Here is a 26,369-nt window from a genome sequence, read left to right as displayed (position 1 = left end):
CTCCACATCCAGACAGGTCATTTTTCCCCTCCAAGTCACATCACACATATGTCTTTCCCCACAGTGTTAATTACATGAGCCAATTAAACTTTTATAAAGGCTGAACATGAGTCATTTGAGCAAGTGGTTTCAGATTGATGGGCTTCTACCTTGAGTGGGTTAAACAATAAGATAATTGGCCTCCTCTCCCTCCCTCCCTCCCTCCCTTATCCAGCCTCTTTCCTTCCTCCCCTCCCCTCCCCTCCCCATCTAGATTTTCATCATTCATACTTGCTGGCACAGGAGGAACAGCATTATCAATCATGACAAACACACTACTGAAAAGGAGGGGAATGGAGTGGGCACTAGTTGCAAGAGGATCTACCAGACAGAACAGTGTAGGTCTAAATATCAGACCACTGCATTAATCAGAGCATTATGTGGTTCTTTAACTGGTAATCTTTGTGCAAACCAGTATGCAGTGCAGTGCCTCCTTTCAACAACACCAGCATGTCTAATTCAACCATGAAAGTATTCATATGATCCACAGCATAGCATCTATAACTTAACAATAAAAGCACTGTGCTCCAACTGTAAAACACTAATGCTCAGTGTTCCCTGAAAGAGAGTTCCTCCTGTTTCATTATTTGCATTTGCTGCTGCTCTCCGGCTGACCCGCAGAACGCAGGGTCAGGCAATTATGAACTGAAATGCCATTTTGTTGCAGTGACTCTGCCGCCTGACAAAGATGGAGTGAAGACCAGTTGCTTGCTGGCGTTTTATTAATAGTGTTCATCAATGAAAAGACCTGTGCCGCCGGGTAACTTTGCGGGCTTGGTGTTAAATTACATCCTGTTTAGAATAATTACATCTCCAGAAAGGACAAACACGGAGCAGCTGTTCAGTCTGAAACATTTCTAGCGTGCGGGGAAATTAAACAAGCGACAATTCTACGTCCTCGGATCTCTGGTGACAAACTGTCACTGAAATGTGAACAACAGTGGAAATATGTCACCGTTCTTGTTGACTTCGGTTATCCATTTGTAGGATTTGCCTTGCACATTCTGCCAATGTTCAGTGTCCAAATAAATCTTTGATTGAATCCAGACAGCACCAGTCACCTGAATAAAGTTCACGCCCAGGTGACCCACGCTGAACAGCAGCCATCAACATCTCAGTCTGCCAAACCACACTGACTTTGCACTGAAGTCCACTCCACAGCTCATCTGGTCAATGCCGGGCTTGGTACCAAGAGCGGAGAAGCAGATAATGTGTAATCCACTTACCATAGCCAAGCCTACACACCATTTATGGAAGTCCACGTCATGGGGTTATTTAGGAGCCCTAATTCATCTAATAAAGCATGTTTGGAGGAAGAATCTAATTTGTCTGAAAGCCCTTGGTACACGTGCTATCACGAAAATCAATCACATTTCAAATGATTAAATAATGTATGGTTTCATGAAATTGACAAATGTTTGGTGCTAAAACACGGTTACAAATACATAAAAAAGAAATTAGTTGTCTGATGAAGGCAAAAGCTGTTATTTCTAGATGATCAATGAATAAATACTGTTTATTGAGAATAATGGCTCTTAGACATAAAAATTTTAAAATGAGTGAGTTAACTGAAGCGAAGCTACGTAACCTTAAAACAGCTGGTCCCTCAAATGATTTTGCTCTTGTGTTGCTTATATTGTACTGATCCTTTGGTCATTAGAGAGTAAATCGTATTGATTTGAGCACAGAAAAACCACTGTTACAGGATATGCTTTAATTAAGAAATTATAATAAAAAGAGTACAACCGAAAAAGCTAAAGTACAGTACTATGCAATGCATTTACAGTCTTTAATCTATCTATGAACCCATTATTAAATAGAACCCACACTGTCAATCAGAAAATACAGTAAATAATTCCAAAAAAAACATAATCACAACCCCAAAGTAAATGTTGAGTAAAAACATTAACAAAAATATTTTACGTGCAATTCTTTATCTGCTCCCCCCTTTATTTATATATACAGTAGCAATACTGCAATTAACACTGAATATATTGGAAATGATTAAATAAGTCAGAATCAATGATCTAAGATGAAATTGACCACAAATTCCTTCTACCTGTCTCCTCTGAGACGACTCTCATACCAGCAATTGATAGTTTTGACTCATATTAAAATAAGGACAATATGTGTTTTGAGCGTTGACATCCTAGAGGATATAAAAGAGCAGCATATATTTGTAGAATATTTGATAAATAAACGTTACCCATGCATAGACTACAGTATGGCATCTCATCATCTCTCTGCATTCAGGAACCTCACCACAGCCTGGGTATGGTAAATAGAGAAGACAACTCATCCAAAAAAAGTAGCAAACACAATATAGGACAAGATAAGTAGGGAGGGTTATCATGTCCTGGATTATCAATAATGAAAAGTGTCCACAACCATGCATATGATGAATATTTGGCCGTATTTGCAGTTAGTATGCAAAAACAGAAGATTTCCACACCACATTTAGACGAAAGAAAGGCCTAACAGCAACCAGGATTTACTATTGCTATAAGTCTCTGAAACATTTCACCACATTTGGTGACTTACGACAAGGCTCCTATAATACCACCAACAAGAAAGGCAAAACTGTGTTTTGGTAGTTTGTGTGTTGGGATCACAAACTTAAAGGGAGTGTGTGTGTGTGTGTGTGTGTGTGTGTGTGTGTGAGAGAGAGAGAGAGAGAGAGAGAGAGAGAGAGAGAGAGAAAGAGAGAGAGAGATTGTAAGTGCCGAGAACACATTGAGGTTTCTGAACCTGGAGTGTGTTTTACATGAAGAGACAGGCGGGAGGGGGGGTTAAGTTGCAGCTCTCCCCGAGTTAATGAGAGTCTGATGTTACAGGGGACATCCCAGAATCCTTGGAGGGATCCAGGGCGTTGGGGGTCGCGTGACAAGAGACGTTCTCATAGATGAAACTGTAGAGAGTGATGTCAGGTCGAGTCGTGCGGCAATTCTTACACACCAAACTGGAGTACTGGATCAAAAGGCTGTACAGCCTCCCTGGGAGGGTAAAGGGGGGCGGTGCAGAGAGGGAGGGGAGGGTGCAGGGGTCAAGAGAAGGAAGAAATATGGAGGGAGATAAAACAGGATTTTTAGAGGAATAGATAAAAGGGACAAACAGGTTGAGAGTCAAAGAACAACCGAGAGAGACAGAAACTGTAAGAGAAAAAAAAAAGACAAATGAAAGCGTGTTCAGGCTCGTTTATAAATCACACACACACACACACACACGCACGCACGCAAGCCGTGAGCTTTTTCTCTGTAGCTCCACTTTAGGAAATGGATGGCTAGAGGGGAATTTCTCTGAAAGGCTTCAATAAATGTCAGCAGAAGAAAAATGAAAAGAGGGGGGAGGGGAGAGGCTGGGGTCAGTTCAGGCAGTAATCCACTCTGCAGCTCAGGCTGAATGGATGGGCTGAGGAACGGAGACGGCCCATAAGGTGGAATAACTTAACATACACATGGACTGCACTCTGGCATTCATGCATACTGTCCCCTGTAATGTCACCAACAAGGACAACCTGCAAGAGCTGTATGAGCCTCCACCAGTGGCTAATATCCTCATCATCTCCGCTCATTATGTAATTCACTGCGAGAGCTCAACAGAGGCAGGAGAAAAATATTTCGTGTGCAAGTCTTACCGACGGTGACTTTTCTCTCGGTGAGGAAAGTGTGTATTTCATGAACATCTCTCATGAGCTGAGCATCTCCAAATGTGAAGTACGCCAAGTCTCTCCCAGCCTCCGCTGCAGCCATCAACTGAATCAGTGCTGAAAAAGCGAGAAGCAGAGCGCTCAGGGGAAATTCAGGCAACAATGATGGACGCATTAGCATCGTTAGTACACTTCAGTTTCAGAGGGAAATCATAAATGTGTAATTGACCACTGAAAATAAGATGAGGAAACTAAGTAATTGGTCAATAAGCGGGATAAGGTACAGCTTCAGGCAGAAAAGAACACGAGTGACGTGGGCAATTTGTATCGGAAGAGTAAATAATCCACCACTGGTAGCATAGCCTCATCAACGGCGCTCAGTCTTTTAGCCCTCGCAAATAAGATCTTAAGACTTTTAAATATTTAACAGAATGGATATTGACACCAGACTAATAAAAACAGAATGGTATCTTTGTAATCTTTACAACAACATAACAGCTCAGTCTTATGTAAGTACCACATCTCAAGCCAGCCCCAGGACTATAATGTAAAATACAGTTATTGTCTTCTAAAAATACTAGCTAGGCTAATTCCAGGGCTAACAGGAAGAGGTCCCTGGAAGCTAATATCATCCTCGGGGACTTTGTCAACTCCAGCAGATCTATTCATAGCCTAGCGTACTGCAGAGGAAACTAACAGCTTCACATTTAAATGCAACTGTACACAAACATACCCACGTTACTCCAATCTCATTTGCATTCATAGTGCAGGACATTTATGGGAGGATGTGGCTTTTAGCACAGCACAGGTTCCACTGAATCTTGCAGTGACACAGCAGTAGCTCCTTTAGTAACTTGTAGCATCTTAAGTATGAACAAATTTAACACCGTTCATATGTTGACTAGTCAAAATTTGCAGTGTGGCGTCTTCGAGAGAACAGCAAGGGGGCTCTGCTTCGAAAGAGTTATGCTGTGTAAGCTCACAGAGCTCACAGTGTCAGCCTGGATTTATGGTGTCCCCTGCTTGTAATCAATTGCCCTGTTAATAGAAAACATAAATGTGTGTCAGCTGATCAATAAAGGGAGGGGAGGAGCAGGTGAGTGACGCCCTGGGAGAGCTGCTAATTGACCACAGGGGTTTTGAGAGAGGTCGGCATCTGTGATGTGGTTCGCACAGTCCTTCAGCAGGAGCTTCAATGGCTGGGACATGCGGTGCAGATGAAATCCAGTCTGAGCTACCGATGTTTGAGTAAAACTTTTCAGTTCTCATGTATGAAATCCCCTTATTTTCAAGGAAGCACGTCATGCAGCCAGTATTACCTTTAAGCCGCGTGTCTCCACCAAAAGCTCCACAGCCCCAGTTGCCTGTAGCTACCGCAGAGAGGTGCTTGGTGTTGACATTACTTCGGAAGAATCCGCAGTATGCCTGGGATAAACGCACGGGGAGGAGGAGGAAGGGAAGGAGGGGAAGAAAAAGACACAAGGCGAACTTTTTTAATATGTCAGGAAGAATATGCAGTATGCCTCAATATATATTCGAATAAAAAAATCAATTGAAAGTGTGCCGTACTGACATCTAAATGGCAGTGTTTTCAGTTTGGTGGGTTTCATGTGGGCTGGACATCAAAAAGCACAAGCAACAACATTTCAGTGTAGGCCTCAAGTCAAGCCTAGTCGACACTGTGCATCGATGCAGACTGATCGCTCATCTGTGGTTTTAGCATGATGCAGTAATAAAACAGTGGAAAGACAGCTACAGCACATATGCAGGTGGGGGGTGCAAGCGCTGCGAGTTGCTGTCCTTGACAAGTCATAGTTGTCATGCATGACGTGCAGGGCGCTGAAGCAGCAGACGCGCAGCAAGAGCAAGAGGGAGAGCAGAACACGACTGTGCGTCCCAGTGCTTGAGTACAAGGAAATACTTTACGAAGATCATTTTCTACATTATGACATGTTAAACAAACAGAATTTAAGTTACTCATAGAAGGAAGGAAAGCTGCTCGGGGTTTAGTCCAATCAGATCGCAGCTTATTTGTAAATAGCCTCTCAGAGCCAATCAAGAACTCCATTATTTCACCTGCCCCCAGGTTGGTCCCACCTGCTTTAGTTAACCCTTTGCTGGTTGTATTTGACACCTTTTTTGACAAGAATCGATTGTTGTTCTTGGCTGAAAAAATCTCTCCTGTGACTACTCTGTAGGAATAGCTGATGACTTCTAAAATGCAGCAGTCATGAAATGCCATAGTGCAAACAGACTAGGACATCTCCCTCTCACCTTGTTCAGCTCTCTGATCATCTTCTCAGGCAGAAACTGCTCCAGGAAGTGCCTGAATCTCAGAGCATCAATGGCCACTATCTCTGTACATCGTCTCTGCCAGTCATCCCTGGAAGTGAAACAATGACAGAGGTGGGACTGACAACCACTTAGAAAGATCCTCCCGTCACTCCCCAAACCTTTTCTCTATGGAATAAATATGTTTGGTTTAAGATATCAAAACAAAACAATCATAAAATATTGTTAACTAGTACTATATGAAGAGAAATTACCTGGGCGTCTCATCCTTGTGGCTGTCCTTCCATTTGTAGCTCTCAGCATAGCCTGAATATTTACTGTACTGTTCTGTACCTGAGGAACAAGAAGGAGAGTCAAGAAAAAAAAAAAAAGACACTACTCAGTATTCAGCAGTCAGAGCACACAGTGGGGCTAAATCTGTTTCAGCGCCTTATTTCTTAAATCAAATTTAGTGCTTTCTGTGCTCCCCATGTGAGTACACAGTATCTGCTTGTATTGGATTGTCATAAATAAAGGCCATTGATTTAATAACTAATCCGCTTTGGGCTTTGGAATGAAAAGCTTTCAGCTGTAATCGGAAGAAATGGTTAGAACAGAAGAAGCTAACTGTGGCCATATTATCAAAAAATGCTCGCATGAAGCATCGCTGTATCATTCACTAACTGATAGGGTGACACCTCTGCAACAAAAAGACATTAGCCCCTTTGCAATGTGTACTGGTACGTGCTCAGGGTTACAACGATTTCATCATTCGTCATTACAAATACAGCTGCGCTCAATTCTGAAAATGATGCCTATTAAAGACCCCATACATTATGCATTGGGTGTGAGGAAGTTACTTCAATGAACATGTGATTAACATAGCCTTTGAGGCTCTCCAGAATGTACTGGCAGAGTGAGAGAGTTTTGTAGCTCACAACAACCAGAAAATATGACAGGTATTCTAAAGGCTCTTGACTTGATTTAATTCAAGCGTGTACCAATACTGCAACTGTAAAACAAACTCAAAGTCTAAGCTTGAATGATTTTTTTGTGCCTTTCTATGATGAAGTATGACTCACGCTAATGGCCTGTACTGCTGCCAGGACAGAACCCAACAATGACGGTACAAGACTTGCGCCATCCCAAGTCCAGTCGGTCAAATGAAGTACATTCTACAACAGCGGCGACTTCTAACGTCGAACAACAGGCTGCCCATATCACTTTCACCATCAACAGAGCTGCTGTTCTCCTCCTGCTTGACCTTGATCTTATTTATCATGGCTACCACCCATGACAGCATCCTGGCATACAGGTTTCCATCACTAGATTACATTGTGACCATCTAACTTCCGATCCGAAAACGCCTATGGACAAAGAGTGATGTGACGCACTGAAGACCCATGTTAGGACACCTCTAAAGACAAAGAAAAATGATAAACTAGACAGAAGAGAACAACAAAGACAAATGAAGAGATACAGATAAAAAGAGTGACTAGACTTAAAGAGGAAACACTGTATGCGTGCAAGGAATATTCTGCAAGGTTTTAATGAATGTATGGCGTAATTGGCCCATTCCATTAGTGGAGCAATGACCTTAGTTGGGCTATAAATTCCTTTCTGTCCAAATGTAATAAAGTTAAGTGGAGAGGAGGAGGAGGGAATGAGGGAGGGTGGCAGAGTGATGGGAGGCAGAGAGGGGGGAGGTGGCCAACCACTGAAGGTGACTTGGAAGAGATAGGAGTTTCAAAGAAGACAATTCGGCGCCATACCAGACAGACAACGCTTAGCTTGCCGAGCAGGGAGGTACTAAAGAAGAGGGAAGTGGATTTAACATTGACAGAAGAGAAATGGATGTGTGCGTTTGGTGGTATTACCAGTGTGGGTCAGGGGCTCTGACACCACGTTGGTTCTTCCTCGTCTTTATTCTGCTGTTACAGCCAGCCCATAAGCAACAATCAACACATAGCAAATACAGCATGCTGAGGGTGCCTCTCAGATCATGCAAATTCTTCATTTTGGGTTGTCCATGTGACTCTCTTCTTTGGCACAAGCTCAAAGAAGACCAACAGAATCATTGAAGTGCAGACATTAGGGAGCACCATTAATATTTGAGTTTGTGCACACAGAGCCAAGTTATAATATGTGTCCTTGCCTCAAATGGATGGATTTATCAAATTATAATGATGCCTCATGTGTCATCATTTTAATGCCCAAGTGTAATATAGTGCCCGACCAGCACAAGTTGATGTTAAATATTTGTTTTGCCAAGCTAACAAGATAAAGTGGCAATAAAACAAATATGATGTGGACATAAATCAATTGACTAATTCACCAATTAAGGCCATTTTGAAACACGGCAAAGGGGCAATGAGATAAAACTTCATGCAATACAATGACACTGTACATCATGTATGGATTTGAATTAAGTCATGCAGGTGTTCAGAGTGTGTCAACCCCTATATTTATGTTGTTGTTCCACCTTTTTTGACAATAATTGCACATGGACTACCAGTTTCAATAATGTCCCTCCATTATTTTAATCTGTGCTTGCCCTTACTTTTACCAGTGGTGGTGGGCGAGGCACAGCTGCATGTCAGGGGAAAAAAGTAGGGATGGCCAGAAGAGGAGGAGGGAGACGAGTGAGAGGGCAGAACACTTAGACAGGTTGACAAAGCTGAGTGAGTTGGAGGTTGAAAAATAGAGCAATTCTGCTGGAGAGAAATGAAGGATAACTGGCCAGTCCCAAGTGAATCAATGCAATGGATTTACCTTCAAACTAGATGGAAGAACAAGAAAAAAAATGAAGGAAGCCCAATAAACACACAGGGCTCAATGAAGGAGAGAAAAGAACTCAGGGACGAAAACAACACAAGAATACCCTAAGTTACGTGTAACGTAGGAACTAGTTCAACCAATCTTGTTGCTGTGATATTTTAAAGCAAGTGGTTGCCTAGTGGTTGTTTTAGGATTCATTGTGTGTACCCTTGTCTAAATATAAGTGGTGTGTGGACAGTGGTAAGGTCAGTGGGACTGACCAGAGCAGGGCACCGCAAAATTTCCCTAATTTTCATATCCCAAAGTTGACATATATGTGTTTTAGTATTTACTTCCTGCCACAATACCATATGCCAATCTATGTTAAAAGACTAACCTTTATTCAGATACGCCACGACTAGAGCTAGATACTCACTCTCTGGTCCTATATGACCAACTGATCCACAAGATGCTAATTGGCAGATAACAACAGCAACAAGACATGCCACTGCAGCAGCCGCGGCACAATGTCTGTCTGCTCTACAGTGGCTCCATTCCCTGCACAGTGTGGGCAAACCAGAGCCATGTCACAGAAAACCGTAACTGGGTGGAATCCTATAAATAACATGCCCTAATATCCAATGTGTGTGTGCGCACGTGCACAAGTACATGTCTGACAGACACCACAAAGACACTAAAAATTATTTCAGTCACTGATACATGCAATGTTATTCATTCACTGCCCAGAGCTCATTAACATAAGGAGGGTTGGAACATAGTTGAACTGGCCTTGAGGCTCGGCTCCCTTTTCATCGCAGCAGTCTGGTGTAATACCTGAAACACTGCTGACACTCTAGCTCATGCTCCATCTTAACCTCATTACTGAATAAGACTCCAAGATAGTCACACCCCTTTGACTTGAGGCAGCAACTTACTCCCAACCCAACAGGAGTAAGTCACTGTATTTCCTGGTAGAGCACCACAGCCTCAGAGTGAAAGGAGGTGCTGGCTCTCCACCAATCTGTTTCATACGCAGCTGCAAACAGCCCCAGTGTGTGCTAGAGGTCACGGTCTGATAAAGGCATACAAACTACACCATTTGCAAAAAGCAGAGAGGCAATCCTGAGGTCACTAAACCAGACACCCTCCATTTGTCAGCTGTATGTAGAGATGGTGCCCAGAACCTAAAGGCTGAAAAATTATGTATGTGTGTGTGTGTGTGTGTGTGTGTGTGTGTGTGTGTGTGTGTGTGTGTATGTGTGATAATATACCTGTGATGATGAGGCATTCATTGTATTCCAAAGCTTCAGTGAAGAGTCGAGAGACAATGAGTTCAGGGTTGATGACGAACCTGATCTCTTCCTGGACCAGTCCATGTCCGGTCACTCCTCCACCTACAAACCTGTTTGCAAAGTCCACCTAATGAAATAAAAGACAGGAAACAGAAGAGAAAATGGCATCATCCCATAGTCCTCTAACTTTATCTTCTTCATTCATGAATTGTCAAAATGGACTGGGACCCATTTAACAAACTCAGCCTGTGCATGGTGTGCACAGACTGAGTTAAAATGTGACTTGGTAGACCAACAATTCACAACAAAGTGATTGATTCAATAATGTTATTGCATCGCCTGTTGCCCTGCCCATTTGAGAAGAACTGTGAGGTTTAGCTGTCACTCCCATTATTTGAACAAATGACTCTATTAGTGTCTCCACATTATCTGTCACCCACTGTGGTCATTTAATACAGATAAATGTCTCAGGATCACTGCACTGCTTCCTGCATGTAAATAATCATATCAGGAAATCATAGCACAGAAGCGCACATGAAATTTAAAAAGACAATTCAAATACCAATCAAATCTACAAGTAATGGTGAGCAGACAAAACAACCAGTGCAGTGTCTGTGGCCTCATAATGGGGAAAACAAAATAGTTAAATTTAGGGGATCAGTATGTGGCAGGAACTGACGCCTGACGAAGACCAAAAAGCTGAAAGATGATTCTCAGATTACGTTGTTCTCAGTAGAGGTCGGCAGATCAATAATTAACTGAGAATTGCTGAATCGAAATTGCACAATATGTTTGAGGTAATGGAGAAACACTGTGTTCCCAGTTAATAGTTGTTTATGTAATGAGCTGATGGAAAAAATGACTACCGGCCGATACACCATTATCTGATTTTTGGAGCCTGTACATTCATATGTATCCCAGCATTTTCCAGTTAGCCTCAGCTGTTCTTTGTTGCTAATTAGCTAATGTTAGAATGCTGAAATGCAAAGTTAAGATGATTAACATGATATGCCTTACATCTGTTTAACATCAGGCCACTAGCATGGCTGTAGACTCATTTAGCAATGTCCTAGAGTTCAAAGCATGTAAGACGGATAAATGGACTGAGCCAAAATTATTTATGAGATCACTGAAGATTTATAGGTGCTTGTGGTTATTTCTGGGCCTCCTGTTTCATTGTAGGAAATATTTGGAAGAGATACTGGAGCTTCATGCCCTGTAAGTCCACTCCTTGTTTTTGTGGCATGGATATGAGGACAGCCCATTCGATCACAATGCTGCTATTTAAACCGCCTGTCAGGGGTGAAGGTTCTGCTCACTGGCCCACAGCTACGTCAATCTGTGTGACAGAGACTGTGTTTGTATGTGCATGTGTGTATGTTGTCTAAGGAGTCGCTCAACTCCTCACCTCCTTCACTCGCTCACCCCTAACCTCACCCCCCCCTCACCCTTCAATCCCACCTCCTGACAGAATGACAGCCCACTCTGCCCTATCGGAACTCAACGCACAGCCAGTGCCCAGCCTGCTGAGGTAGCCATCAATCCTCCTGCAGGACTCTTGGCCCACTGGGTCGCCCCAGTGAGATGGCTCATCCTCGTCATCTTTTCCTCCTTGCGCCTCCTTCTCCCTCATCCCCCACCCCAGGGTCCTCTCCTCCACCCTTGCCTCTCTGAGCTACTCAAGTGTATACATCATCTGTCAAGGCAGAGTAAAAAATGCACCAGCCATCCTGGAACACCAAGCTGAGTGAGGAGATGGGGTGATTCAATGCAGACATAGAGCCAATAACATTCCCACATATGCACAATAAAATATACACCCAACTTAGACTTTCTGCAGGTTGCAGCTATGCAGGGTCTTTTAGACTTTTGGAAGCGGTACTGATGCTCAGAGCTATCAAATCCGATACTGAACCGACAATTTTGAGACAGTTTGTGGTGCCACTGTTAGAAAAAAGAAAATTTTGAAAATGATTGGGGAGCACTTGTTGGAAAACACTATTATTATGCCAAGTTGAATTACTTCTTCTACATGGCATTAGATGCAAAACTGTAAGGGAAGTCCTACCTGCAGCATCCCGTATCCGTCATCCTCAATCGTCCCCTCACACGTGATATGTAGGCGTGTCAGCTGAGTCTGGGAACTGAATACAAAAGACAGCAAAACTTTTAGATTATTTTAAAATTCAGGTTACAAAGTCCGTAATGCAGTAGAGCAGAGAGTAATACCTTTCCCAGTTTGGAGGATTGCTCAACATTTGTCTTGTGAATGTAACAAGACCCTTCGGTTCTTGAAAAAAATTTAAAAAAATAAATCAGAATAAAAATCATCGGAAAAACATGGAGAGCATTAGAGTGAAAGTCGCAACATCATACGGGATATTTTCAGTGCTTACTGGACTGTGTAATTCTCCTGAAGTAACACAGCAGAGTTTTCAATTTCTCGATTTTTCTTGATGAAGAACCTTCAAATAACCTGAAACAGAAAGCAAATGGGAATGACTTCATGGAAGATATTCCTGTAGGGTACCGATTTAGTTAAAGCACATGTGAAAGTTTTACAGTCATCGGACAAAACAAGCAAATACTAACATTTCACTATCTTGAATAACAGTTTCTGTTAGAGCAGATGAGGGACATGTAATGTTTCAAGTCATTATCTATAGCTCACTGCACAACCATGCTACAGCATGTCATGAGTGAGGTCAAGCTTTTAAACTGGCATGATGTCTCTCCCATCTACCTCCATCCTTCATACAATGGCACTGCCTGAGGCCATGTTTCAGTTCTTCAGAGTTATCATAAAAACTAGGGTGGATGGAGGGAGGAGGTGGGAGGGAGAGAGAGAGAGAGAGAGAGAGAGAGAGAGAGAGAGAGAAATAGAGAGGGAGCTAGCATCGGGTGGACATCTTAAATCACCCCATACTGAGTCTCTCCCTCCATTAAAGGGGACCAAAGCTGATAACTAATCACAGTTAAGCATTCCTTGTTCCCTCCCACCGCTTTCTGCCCAGAACAGTACAGAAATACAAAGAGGGGACAAATGAAGTGCACTAAAAGGCCTTCAGTGAGAATAAAAATAATTTATTCAAGGCAATTCCTGCAAATAATATTCAGTTTGTCCCACTATTTAGATTCCTAACATAGTGCCTCACTCATGCGCTGTGACCCCCCCTCTCCAAGTCCCTGAGTCAGTGTCAATTCGGCAAAATATAGCATGGAGGGCAGCCAATAGTAAAACACAGGAGCATGACGGTGAGATTTCCAGTATAGCCACACATTATACCTTGCTGAAGACAGAATTATTATGAAGGATATAGTCACAAAATTTAGTGCAGCAATTTTAATTTTCAAGGACAGTCACATTAATTCTTTGGTTCTTATCCACTTTAACATCACTCATATAAAGTATACTGGGAGATGATGTTTCCAGCAGCTTTATCATTACTAATTAGGCTGTGTTCTTGTAAATGAGATAGGCCATCACGTGGTCACTCAGTTCCCACACAAAAACAGAGGTTTTATTTCTCAATAATGAGCTGTCTTTGTTCACTCAACTGTTTAACAGGCTTCCTATGTCATTTTCTTCTCAAACAGAGGAAAACACAAGCTAAAGAGATAAGTCTGCCTTCTTTCCTCCCCCTCGAATCTATCCATCACTTAACAGAGGACAAACCTTGACAGTTCTGCCAAAACAGCAATCAGCAGATTGCTCGCTGCTCTGCTTGTCCAAGACAGAGCGCTACTGTAGACGATAAGCAAAGTGACGGACACTCCCTCAATTACAGGGCGAAAGGGAGGGCCAGTAACGATCCAGGGCCCATTTTAGCCTGCACTGGTTGTCTTGTCTTGTCTCATCTTCTCAGAGACACCGAGGCTTTTTTTCTCCCCCTCTTGCTCTTTCCTGTATTTCGCTGCTGGCAGAAATGCTGATAGTGAAGGCAGGCCCGAGTGCCTGCGACCAAGTGCTGGCACGGGTCTGAAACAGCCATCCCCTGCAAGTTGAATCAATGCTTACATTATTAGAGAGGCCTCTTCACTTTGCCTGCCACTAACGTTTGATGTGGAGGCAGATATCATGCACCGACAAAAATGAATGATTGTGAGAGTGTGATTAAGATTCAGACACAAGAGAGGGAGTTGAAGGTGGGGGGGGACTGGACCAAATCACAAACAATCAATGTGGCCATCCATATGACTCATAAAATAATACTACTCGACCCCCAAGGGAGAGCAGATGGCTAATTAGACTCTGGATAGCAGTTAGGGCCCACGCAGATTGCTGGGAATATCAAAATTATATGGTACTAAACCTAGCCTTTCTACTTTCTACAAAGAGCGTAAGCAGTGAGGTGCCTACTGTCTACAGATATGGGAACAGAGCTGGTAAGAAAATCTCATTATAACTCCTGTTACCACACACCTCACGCATGCTATCTCAACTTTCTATCCACTGTGCTATCAGCTGTGATAAAAATACATGAAGTCCAAAAAATGTCCACCAGATTCAGCCAGACATCTGCTGAAAGTCATCATATCAAATATCTTCAGCAGAAATAACAGAAATAAGACAAAAAACAATAAGCAGGACCTCCTTAATAACGACAGATTTCAAAAAGCTGTGATACAGACAGCCTAAGTGCAATACTGCCACACCTTCTGCTGCCATCTGCATGTTACGCCAGTAGAGTGCAACAGCCATTGCTTTTACAAGTATTGGCCTGACTGCATTCATGCATCTCTTCCCTCTGTGACAAATTAAAAGTATGAGGAGCCAGAGACAGATGCACAGGTGTGCACTTTAAAACAGCCTATCAATACAATTTGTTTCAATTAGTCATCCCAGGCTTTCTTAACAGACCATTGGTTCTGAGTAGGTAGAAACAGAGAACACCAATTTAACACTCCTACTCTGAATCTCGCTCCCACACAAAAGGACAGAACAGAAACATGGAGCTCAAGGAGATTCTCTGCCCACAGTCCCACTCTCAAGTTTGTAAGGTGACTGGGCAGTTACAGCCCACAATGCAATGCTGCAAATAGAAAAAAAACATAACAAACATAAATATGTTGTTTGATTTTTAAAAAAATATAGCACAGGCTGTGACCTTGTTATGCTAAAAGAAAGCTTAAATGTCACCGTGTGTAAACTTACTGGGCACTGACTTGATATGCAGAAGCTCAGTAAAAACATAGAATTCATGAATTAGGGGTTTTCAAGGCAGTAGTGCCCCCTTATGGAAATCAGTTTACTTTCATCTGAACGGTCAGACCAAAAAGAGACCCCATCAATCAAAACACTACCAGTTTGTGATAGACAGCTGTACTGAATCATGAAAACAGCACACATCCCTTGAATGTACTTGTTGACGACTGCATCTCCCTCAATCACCCCAGTGAGCCACCGGTCGTTGTTTTGTGTCTCTCCAGTTTTCTGCAAGGGATGGTGCACCTTTACCTGTAGAAGTTGATCTCAGGATAATTGCCGTACTCGGACTTGCGGGAGTTGCGTCGGGGGAATGTGCAGAAGAAGGCATTGGTCAGAAGACAGGCTATTTGCTCCTGAGACAGAGTCAGGGAGTGGTTCATCCTTGACTTCAGTAGGGGAATTGGCTAGAGAGGGAGAGAGAGAGAGAGAGAGAGAGAGAGAGAGAGAGAGAAGAGAGAGAGAGAGAGAGAAAACTGACTGAAATCCGAATCAAAACAGGGAAGAAAGAAAAACACAGAGGTAAAGAGAGATGCAGCAGTAACACACAAGGTTACGTGGGTGCAGTACTGTAGGTCTGAAGGCAGATGGGGGTAGATAATTAGTTTGGCAATCTAGTGAGCAGAAGAGGCAAGAAGAGTTCCATTAGGTAAATGGGTGGTAGTAATTAAGGTCCTGGTTTTCTTGCTCTACCCCAGGTTCATTCAGTCAGACACTCTGGGCCCATCTATCTTCACTGATTAGGGCTAAAGAGCCTCCCAAGGCTGCTCAGTTAGCAGATCAATACCAGCTCTAATAACACACACACACATAAGCATTAGCCTTGATGCTCAGTACTGCAAAACAAAGCCAAGAGTCAGAAAGCTTCATTTACCAAATGCTACAAATGATAATCCTCTATCAGCGCATTGTTCCCATCATACATCCTGGCAGTCAAATGGTACGAGTGCGAGAAGAAATCTGTCCCACGAACCCCCCCCCCCTTTAGACAAACCTGAGCATCCTTGACGTTCTGCCCTTGGTTTCTGTTTCCAGTAACAACTGGAGGGATTTTCCTATCTGGCCAGAGTGGGAGCTGAATTACCTTTATTAAATTAAACTGAAATAGATAACTGAATTACAAAAATACCAAGCTTGGAATTCCGGCATCGCTATAATTGATGACAGAGAATGAACGAAGACAAATGGGGATGACATTTAAAAGATATGTGACATGGATCAGCCCCATTTACTGTGAATAAAAGAGAGGGCCTTTGAGATTTGGCGGGGGGGTATCAAACCTTGTGTCTTGAATATATTGCTGGGAGGAGGAATGGCTACCGTGGATGTCGAAAAGACTGAATTTTAAATTTCCTAAGCATAACGTATCACATGGAAGACTGGACCTGAGACGGACCTCTCCTCTCTCAGCTCTCTTTTCTAATGAAGCAGTTCTTGATCCGGACCAAAAAGCGGCATTCATTATCTAGCAGATGTAACTCATGAGCTGATCTTGTATAACATCCGCCGTCTAACCCTGAGTGCACACACTTCCATCCATCCTCCTGCATATTTAACATAACGCTGCTGATCTTTTGATTGACATTTTAAACCCACTGCCCACTGTATCACAACAGCTCACCTTTCAATTTCCTCTCACAGCTCCCGCAGACCCCCTAAACATACACTGTGTACATATTCAAAAATAGCAAACTGCACTTACCATTGTGCAGAGGCGAGGAGCACTGAGTGCCAGCTCAACCATAGCTGGCAGTATGACCTCGAACAGGTGTTGTGCCTCGCAATGCTCAAGATACTGGAGAGAAGAGGAAAAAACAGAGATACAGGCAGAAGTATTGTTAAATGGGATCTCTCTGTGGAGCCGACTGCCTAGTTAGGCGGGCAGTTACTCAGAGCCAGCAGTCAGAGTGACTGATCTGATCTGAAGTGACATATTGGTTTGTAACACCACCGATTTTCCCAGCCAAAATCTTAAGGAGAAGATAAATCTAAGAAGTGTTAAAGTCACACAAATGTCTGATTTTGTTTTCTGACTATTTATTTTTGACAGTTTACAAATTTTACATTGAAAGCCCATTAGTCTCATGATCTGGGAAACAGGTTGGTTGAGCGATACCTTATTTTGTACAGGTTTATTTCCAACAAGTAATACGATCAGTGAACAACAGGTCATGCCCATGTTCCAGGGTTCCTACACATTTTCCATGTCCACAGTTTTCCAGACCCAAATTTCCAGATCTCTCAAGCAGATTTTTCAGACCATATTTGACATCTGAGAACATATAGCTTATAAGTAAGTTTTTTTAGTTGCTTTTATAGAGAAAAACTGAAAATAAGCTGAAAAAAATGTATTTAATTCTTTTTTTCCCTATATATGCCTTTCAATGACATTTCCATTCAAAGTAATTTGGTCAGGGTTAGGGTTTTAGTTGGGACACAGCTGTTTCGCAGGCTGTGACATAGAGCAAGCTCTGTGTAGGAGTGTGCATTCAGTTGCACAGCATAGGTGTTGCCTTGCTTTTGACAACATCGAGCTCGCTTTGACCCACGCTCTCTCAAACAGTGGTAAACATTTTGCTTGCTCCAAACGGCATGAGAAACACTCTTATTTCTTATTTTAGGAAACAGAAAAGAGCAAATGCAAATATTTTTCCATGCTCATCCAGTCTTGGAAAGTAATTTTCCACACTACATAGGAACCATGAAATTACCTCTATTTCCACAGTTTTCTTTCAACTGTAAATACAATGAAACCTGAAACGTGATTTCCTTTCATTGATTTCCAATATTCAACACAATACTCATTCAAGATTTCTTTTAGTGTTCAATATTGTTTTGTTAGGACAACGAGACTCCCCGAATCGTGCCCGAAAAGTACGAGGCACAACCAACGTCTTGATGAAAACCTTCAATGGTCTAATAACTGTTTCACAGTGAGTCTGAGGTCATAACCCAATACCAGCACCCAATATCTAAAGAAAGATGCTCAGATCTCTCACATATAACAAGAAAACTCAAAATCAGTGAAGGCAATGGAGGTTTATTGTTGTTTTAGGGTGAACTCCCACTCTGCAGATATCAGTAATCCCAACACTTCCGACAGTCAAAGGAGAAATAGAAATGCTGCAGAGCTACTCACTACACAGAACCTGTTTCACGAGAAACTACCATCAATCTGGGAGCGAGCCTGCCACGGCCGAGGCATCCATACTTCAGCCTGCAGCTTACCTCAGCATCCATCTGCAATTCCCTCTAAAATAAACACCCAGTTATTCCATCATAGACTCAGATTTACAGCGCAATCACTTATGAGCGTATTGGCTTCGAATGTCACTGTCATCAATCACTTGCCTTATTCTATCAAGGTGAGCAGGGGAGCTCGTGCTGATTAAATGGACCCTCTGGAGCAAATGCAAATGACCAATTGTGGATAGAGTGGCAGGGTGGCTTGATTTTCAACAGGAAGTCTTTGGCGGGTGATGTGGCCAGGGGCATTTATATGGCTGCAGAGCAGGTCTGACTAAATGCTGTCAGAAGTAATGAGCTGGCAGACATCATAAAGCGCTCCTGTGGGACTAATAGATGGTAGTTGGTGATGCGGCAGGATGAGGGTAGAAAGATGATCCCCCAGCCCTTCACACAGCTACAGCAGCCGGCCACAACAACTCAGCTGCACACACAAACTCTACTTTTCACATCAATATGTAAGACAAAGTGAGCTCTAGCAGGACAGTCCAGATTTACTGCATAAGCTAATGATGGATTACACTCTGCTCTTCCATCCATTCTCGTCTTTACAAGTTATTTTCATTTCCTGGCAGCTCGACCTACGCAGGCTTCCATTTCACATTTTTATTTAGAGGTCTTCCAAGAATGTTTTCAATGCATTTAGTGTCAAACTCTGACGTTTCAATCATTCACTGTATGAGAGGCACCTTGGGGGCAAATATTATACTTTTTACTACATTACCAGTACCAGTACTTCAAGCGCAGTCTCAAAAACCATCAAACACTATGGTGGAACTGGGTCTCATTATAATCACCCCAGGAAAGGAAGACCTAGAGTTGCCTCTGCTGCAGAGGGGACATTCATTACTCAGCCTCAGAAATCGCTTAGTAACAGCACCTGAGATTAGAGTCAAGTAAAGTTCATACAGCAGACACATCTCAACATTAACTGTTGATGGATGCTTTGCTGGTCACACTGCCATCTGATCTGATCTGGACAATGCCCCCAAAACACACCTCCGGGCCACGTGGAGGCCACTGGCGCTACAAACTTAGAGCATGATGACACTATAGATATGATGCACTGCTGTAGATTAAAGTACCCAACATTATATAAAGTATTTAAAATATGTTAACCTTAAGCATCTATAGCAGTAAAATGCAACATTATTGCAGCAATAATATTAATCTGACAGCATTGACAGAGGCCATTTTCTGCAGAATGAGTATTTTTACTTTTGGCATCTGAAGCACATTTTTGTGGTAATATTTATTAAGGTTTTGAATGCAGGGCTTTTACTTGAAGCGAAGTATTTTCATAGTGTGGTGCTGATACTTTTACTTAAGAAAATGATCTTAATCCTTCTTCCACTGGCTGCTGCCTTGCTGCTGAATGCTCATGTATTGGAGCATCAGCTGTACTTGCTCCAGGAAAGCTTTTCCTGCTCAGCCCTCAGACATTCATCAGAAAGTGACACAGTGACAGTTTCATTTGGCAGGGGAGAAACTCTAAGACAATTTACAGACAAGCCCTAATTTGGATAACTGTTTTTTCCCCCTACGGCTATTACATGTTGAGCAGAGTGTCAATCACTGGCCCTGGGGCAATGCACCACTAGACAATTACCCCAGCGCTGCACAAATGTTGCAGATTTAATTAGGTGGTCTTGGCCAGGGAGTGCAACAGTTAGGATTCAAACTTCAGCGTAAGGGGACAAACATTTTTTAAAAATGAGCAGAGAAGCTGTAAAATGTATTCTGACAATTACTAATCCATCGGGCTGCCCCAACAGAATGGCTAGACAATTCCATATGATGCTTCACTACGTCAGTCTGCGTGTGAACGATAAATCACTTAAGACAGCGCACGCCTGCTGTGGAATGGCAGCTGTTAATCATTCCTGCTCAGTGTGCTGACGTATTGGTCCAAAGGCTCCCTCATCCCGCGCACATCAGCTGACAGAAATGTAACTGATAGAAAGCCGTCACAACCAGGAAGTAGTTTGTATCTTTACACATGTATCTACTCACATTCCTGTATCATTTTACTGGCATGTATTGCAAAATTTTATGTTTTATTAACTTTTCAGATTCAAACCTGGCTGCCGCTAAATGCCTCAGCAGGAAAGAAATGATAAAATAGGGAGAGGTACTGTGCTCAGGACAGTGAGTGGAGCTGCTGACGCAATAGGCTCCTGGAAGGGTGAGTTTCTTGCTGGCTTTACTCAGCATCCTTACCGATTTAATGGGACCTTTTAATTAAATTGGATTAAGCTATAAAAGGCTTGGGCTGCTATTGATCTACCGTACTCTCTGCTTTACTCTGAGAAATTATTTTAGGGGGAGGGGGCATTTCGGAGTGCTCTGAATTCAGCTGAGTAATCAGGGATGTAGAAAGGACGAACACTTGGTTCCAACATCAATCTGAAAGGACTGGAACAAGTATCAAATGTTCCCACTTCATTGCAAATGAAGTCATCAGTATTCATCCATTAGAATACAAACGTTGTTCCTAATGGCTCCAACTAAGACGTGAACTTGCCCAGAAAGAATCTGACAAAAAGCTACAAGCTTTACTAAATGTAGGTAAGCAATTTAACCTTCCAGCTGAAATTACTTTGCTATCTATTCGAAGAGTCTGTCTTCTTTTAGTTTTTTCTTTTGGGCCACTCTTGGTGGTAATATGGTTTATTTTGTTGACTCACTTTGAAGTAAACACACTGCCAGCAGACAGGCAGTATTCTAAATAGTGTTTCTAGGAGATAGGAGTATCTAGACTCTCCAAAAGGACTGATGTTAACATGGAAATACAAAAACTGTTTTTAAAACGTAATCTCATAACGATGAAAGACAGGTAAACAATCATCCCACATGGGAATACCTTTCTCTCACAAAAGCCCCTAACTGTCTGAACAGAGGATAAAAAGTGCTAAAAAAGAAGAGGAGGGAGACAGAAAAAAGAAAGACATTCCCCTGGTTCACTTGCAACAGCTGCTGCCGCCATGCTCTGTGCTCATCTGTCCTAACTGCATGACGCCTATTTGATCCCATGAGACTCTCAGGTACTGGGAAGGGAGGACGCACGCTGATGGGCTTGCAGCCAAACAGAAAAGCAGCCTCCCTTTGCGATAACAATTCTAGTTTCTTCATTAAGGTAAATTTTAAAGGCACCATAAATCAAAGTGAGTTAAACAAGCACTTCCAGCATCTGCGTGGCGAAGTTCACAGGGGCTGACTGTCAGCGCTGTGACGCTCGCAACTGGCTGTATTTCACTGATGAGGTGTTTATTTAGATGTCAGCTCTCTTAAATATGAAAACCCTACACAAGTACTCCATTTCTATAAATGAGATTTCCCACCCAACGAACTGGATTCATGTGTCGTATACTTCATGTTCAGCAAAGGAGCATACCTGTGACATCTGTTGGCTATACAGAGTGGTCAACAGGCTTTTGACAAACTGTTTTAATCGTCCTGTTTATCTTTTGTACAAAACAAGCCTGTAAAAACCAGGTAACAGTCATGTTTCAAACAGCTTACCTCTGTGCAAAGAAGGTTCAGGGCAGTGAAGTCCCATTTCTTTGCATGGGCTGTGTTGTATCTCAGTATTGCATCCTGAAGAGGAGAATTGGGAGTTATTTATTGATAGAGACTATTGTTAAACATAGAAAACTATGCACAAAAATATTCAGGAGCACAGATTACAAGTCCTCCTTTAAAACACGGCATGACAAGATCCAGTATATTTGTTGCAAACTCTGCCACCATGTGGTTGTTTCTGGAATAAGATCTGGATATTTGATCAATTGAAATTGGAATAGCTGGAATAATATACATATGAGCAGAATATCTCCGGTAAATTTGGAAGCTAAATTTGAAAAAGCATTGTGTCTTGTATTCACTGTCTTCACCGTCCATCTGCACTGCGCTGCCTTTTTTCACAGGTGTTTTCAAAAATGCTTAGAGGGTGGATAATCCAAAAAAGAGTCTCATATTTTAGAGTGGATGGAAAAAAAAAAACAAAAAGCTTTTTGCCAAAATGATGACATATGACCACTCAGACATGTTCATGTTCAGAAGCCGCCTTTATCTTGGCCATTTCTCTGCGGTCACTTATTTGTTCACAGTGTGTGCAGCTCTACTGAATCACAATATAAGTGATCACAGAGAGTAGGAGGTGTCAGAACAGAGGTTTGATCTGCTGAGACCAAGAAAAGTAAACTGTCTCTCCCACTCCTTACAAGATGATGGATGTAATGCACAACTTTGTTGTTTGCTAAAATAAATAGGAGGGAAAAGACAATTAGCCGTTTTCTTCGGTTTCTGTGTTTCAGTGGGCACAAAAACTTATAACAGAATAATTATGTTTTCAAGTCATTTCACATGTAAAAAACTGTTCAAAGATGTCATAGTGAGGACACAGAGTATGTATTTCCAGGCCAGCACAGCTGTCTTACCCTCACATCCAGAGAACTTTTGAACCCTCCCTGCAAGGCAGTATGGATCAGCTCCCACCGACTTTGGACACCACCTCCATCCTACATGACACCAAAAGACATCGGTTTTCCTACAATGTTCTTACAGCAATTAACCTTGTTGTAGTACACTGGCCTGTTTTGAAAGGCTGCAAAGCTGTGATGCACCAGTATACCTCAGTCTCCACAGGAAACAGATTCTTCTCAGAACAGGGCATCTTCACAGAAACATCGTCCCACGCATCTTTGAACTTGCCGGGGTATGAGACAGGGACCTCTCCCTCTCTGAGGAGATCTGTCTGTAACAGGGAAACAAAATGGCACAGAAAACAAAATGTATTTACAGGCTACTGTTGTGTGGAGAGAAGTGACGATAGAGATGACAGCTTTTTCTTTGACCATCAAAAAGATGGTATAGTAGATGTTGTGAAATCAGTAGTAAGTCAGTCATTTTCGCTGCGTTCATTACTTGTAAACAAAATTAATTAGGAAGATTACTATATGGGTCTGACATCTTACCTTTAAAATGAACACATGATAAAGAGCATACAAGCTTCACACTTGTCTTACCTATGGACTTTGCTGGCTAACTTAACAAAGAAACTTAATAAAGCTGTCCTCATTTTAATGTACAGATGTGACTTTCTTAAAACAGTCATTAAAATTCCAGTATTCTTGTGAGTTAGAGGGTGATGGGTAGAATCTAGCATGGGTGGCAGTACTGACAGTGTTCCTGTGGGACTAGTAGCGGAGGACACAGTCTGATAGTAGCCTTAGTGACAAGAGGCCCTGAGGGATCATGGAGAATGACTTCACTTTGCCCAGAGCTGTCTGCCTTTTCCTCATTCCCACTGTCTGTGTCTAAACAGCCCTATTTACATTCTCTCTCACACTTTTCCCGGTCTTCTTCTCTCTTATTAGAAGACCAAGTGTAGACCCATCCTACGATGCCCAGCCACATCCACATTCTTTTTATTAATAGTTCTCACAACATACCACATACAAAGACGTCATACAGAACAAGTGGCTGGTGACTCACCCTGACTGTGACAGTGTGGTTTGACCCTACTTTCAGGTGAGGCAAAGGGGGGGCACACTGAGGCATCCTGTTCAGCTCATCTATGGGTGTCCCCAGCCACCTTCTGTCCATATTATGCAATGCGAATGAAACACTGCACAGAACAAGAACAGAACAGGTCAATATAACACACTATTACTGAAGGGCACTGTGAGTATAGAGGAGCTAGGACACAACAGAGAGGTGATTCACAAATCAAAAAAGACAAAATGTGGTACAGAGAAGTGAAATTGTTCGCAAGTACCTTTCAAAAATTGCATCTGACTGGCTTCCAATTAAGTCCTGGCTCATATCAGAGGAGCCACTGCACTCTGCTATCTCAGCATCCTCGGTTCCCACAGCAACCAGATGGACTCTGTCTTTAGCCGAACATCCAGAATCAGAGTCTTTCACAAACTGCTGAGATTCCATTACCTGAGCCTTTAAAAAGCCAGAGTCCTCTGGGCAAGCACTGGCATCATGATCCTTGTCTGTAGAGTTGTTGACAAGCATGGTTTTAGGGATGGGGCTATCTGGACTCAGCATCTCCACATCACTGGGTGTACTTACACCCTTCCTGGGACTATTGCTAAGACAGAGGATGAGTTTTGGATTTGGAGAGTGTGCAGCAAAACAGGTTGTTTTAACAGGGTGAGGACCAGGTGAAATGGACCTCTTAGATTTCTGCCCATTAGAACAGTGTGTTTGAGCTGCGTTACTTCTGCTGCCTGAGAGGACACATTCATCCAGCCCACCTGCAGACCCACAGTCCATCAACTTCTGAGATGCTGCATCATCTTGTCTGTTCTCTGTTAGCATACAGTCTTTTGAAGTGTCGTGCTTTTCTGCTCCACAGAAGAGTTCCTCTTTTCCATCTGTTAAGTTTGTTTTTGGGACATCATTCTTGACATCTTCTGGCTTGACTTCAGCAGTCACACTGCAGCAGGACAGACAGAGAACAAAGTAAGAGAAAGCCTTGTTAGTAGGCTGAATCTACAAAGTGGATGTTCACAATTAAGAATCTCTTCCTCTTTCCCAGAGTGCACTTTGCACCTTTTATTACAGGTATATTCTATGTGCACTTCCTCAACATATTTAGAACAAACCATGCAAGGCAAATCATCTCTCTTTGAACAAAATACTTGAGCAAACAAAACACTAATGTTAACTTGACTGCTTTACCTTCCTTGAGACTCCATCACTTCATCCATCTTTTACAGGTCATACAAGACGAACAAAATCTGCTTGAGAAGGAAAGAAAATTGGCATGCTGAAAAGCTGCGACTAGCTAGATGATTTGATACATGCCTAAATAGTTACTATAAAGCTACAAACTGCTCGTAAAGAGGTGTTTTTGGACTTTGCTTGCTCCACTTCTCCGTTCATGAGGGTGGGCAGCCCGCCAGGTTGAATTGTGGCCTCAGCTTTCAATTCAGCCTCTTGTTTGAGGTTAATTTCTGACAGCCATTCTGTACTAACAAGTTCACGCTCGGCAGCCAAAGGAGAGAAGCTGCTGCTGGCATGCTCCACAAAGCTACAATGAGCTAGCTAACTAAACCTAACCAACCTTACACATTTGATAGTATCTTCACTGTAAAAACTGTTACTCGGCTATCGGTGGCGCAGTACTTCTTTGCAAGGGATTTGGTTAACGTTAGTAGCTCCCTACCTTGATACAAACACACCCTGCAGAACATAAAACAAGTAATCTTTAGCTAACTTAGCCTTGATTGGCTGCAAATCTAAACGTTAGCTTTTATTTGCTAGCTCCGATGGCACTAACGTAATTCAACCTGAACAAGCTAGCAGTGTCGTCTCCATTAAAAACGAAGAGATGTAACTTACAACCATGTCCCTCTTTGTGTAAGACTTCTGACTTATATGCATTACATAATTATTTATTTAATTTCACGCACAACCATTTCTGCCTTGACCATGTAACACTCCTAATGTTATCGTCCCGTTATTGGTTTACGTTCACTTCGTTGTTGTAGGCAGCTGCTGTATCTTGACGGCAGGAAGCTGGGGACGAATCAAAACCCTTTTCTTGGGAAAAGAGGCGGGATCATGAGTTCGTATCTTAGCAACTTGGTCAAAAAGGAGTTTCCTGTCGTGCAACCTTTAAAGGAGCATGACTATACAAGACCGAAGTAGCGGCAATGTATCCACAGATAATATGACAAAGTATTTTATAACATTTATTTATCAGTAGCGACCGAACTTGAGCGAAACACTTTACCTTTGCACCTAATTTTAGGCTGTTATTTTTTTTTAATTGCTTAAATTACTGTTCGGTTTTCTCTTTATTGTAGTCATGTTACCGAGGTGTATTGTAATGAACTGATGTCATGTTGTGTGTACCTGTTTTAATTTTTATTTAAAGTGGATTAAAAATGCC

The 26,369-nt window shown here is 42.4% G+C and overlaps 1 protein-coding gene across 4 annotated transcripts; it reads right to left on the bottom strand.

The window, feature by feature from the left end:
* Positions 1-1,736: 1,736 nt before the first annotated feature.
* Positions 1,737-25,981, bottom strand: parga (poly (ADP-ribose) glycohydrolase a). 4 transcript variants are annotated; one of them, XM_076743280.1, is made up of 19 exons: positions 25,817-25,950; positions 25,154-25,212; positions 24,727-24,908; positions 24,237-24,462; positions 23,954-24,086; positions 23,091-23,213; positions 22,897-22,977; positions 21,980-22,054; positions 16,914-17,006; positions 15,464-15,618; positions 12,402-12,481; positions 12,235-12,295; positions 12,074-12,149; positions 9,985-10,132; positions 6,232-6,310; positions 5,960-6,068; positions 5,005-5,110; positions 3,674-3,802; positions 1,737-3,032 (listed from the first exon to the last, which is right to left on the bottom strand). In XM_076743280.1, the coding sequence occupies exons 2-19, from the start codon at positions 25,180-25,182 to the stop codon at positions 2,851-2,853; spliced, it is 2,067 nt and encodes a 688-aa protein (XP_076599395.1). In that variant the 5' UTR covers positions 25,183-25,212; positions 25,817-25,950; the 3' UTR covers positions 1,737-2,850. The 4 variants fall into 4 exon arrangements, with proteins under 4 accessions (XP_076599395.1, XP_076599394.1, XP_076599393.1 ...); XM_076743279.1 differs by having other exon boundaries at positions 24,237-24,908; positions 25,817-25,981; XM_076743278.1 differs by having other exon boundaries at positions 24,237-24,908; positions 25,154-25,215; positions 25,817-25,946.
* Between the last annotated feature and the right edge of the window lie 388 nt (positions 25,982-26,369).

This window comes from Chaetodon auriga, chromosome 11, assembly GCF_051107435.1.
Source record: "Chaetodon auriga isolate fChaAug3 chromosome 11, fChaAug3.hap1, whole genome shotgun sequence".
Taxonomy (NCBI): Eukaryota; Metazoa; Chordata; class Actinopteri; order Chaetodontiformes; family Chaetodontidae; genus Chaetodon; species Chaetodon auriga.
The sequence above is the reverse complement of the archived record's forward strand: the minus strand, read 5'-3'. Positions and strand labels throughout refer to the sequence as shown.

What these genes read in the sequence shown, in the direction of transcription:
- parga (XM_076743279.1), bottom strand. Translation starts at nt 25,182, where the DNA reads ATGGATGAAGTGATGGAGTCTCAAGGAAG. An exon ending in TGAACCTTCTTTGCACAGAG is followed by an intron (nt 17,007 to 21,979) that starts GTAAGCTGTTTG and finishes TCTTCTCTCCAG; the next exon opens with TATCTTGAGCATTGCGAGGC. An exon ending in CACAAGGATGAGACGCCCAG is followed by an intron (nt 6,069 to 6,231) that starts GTAATTTCTCTT and finishes TTTCACTTCCAG; the next exon opens with GGATGACTGGCAGAGACGAT.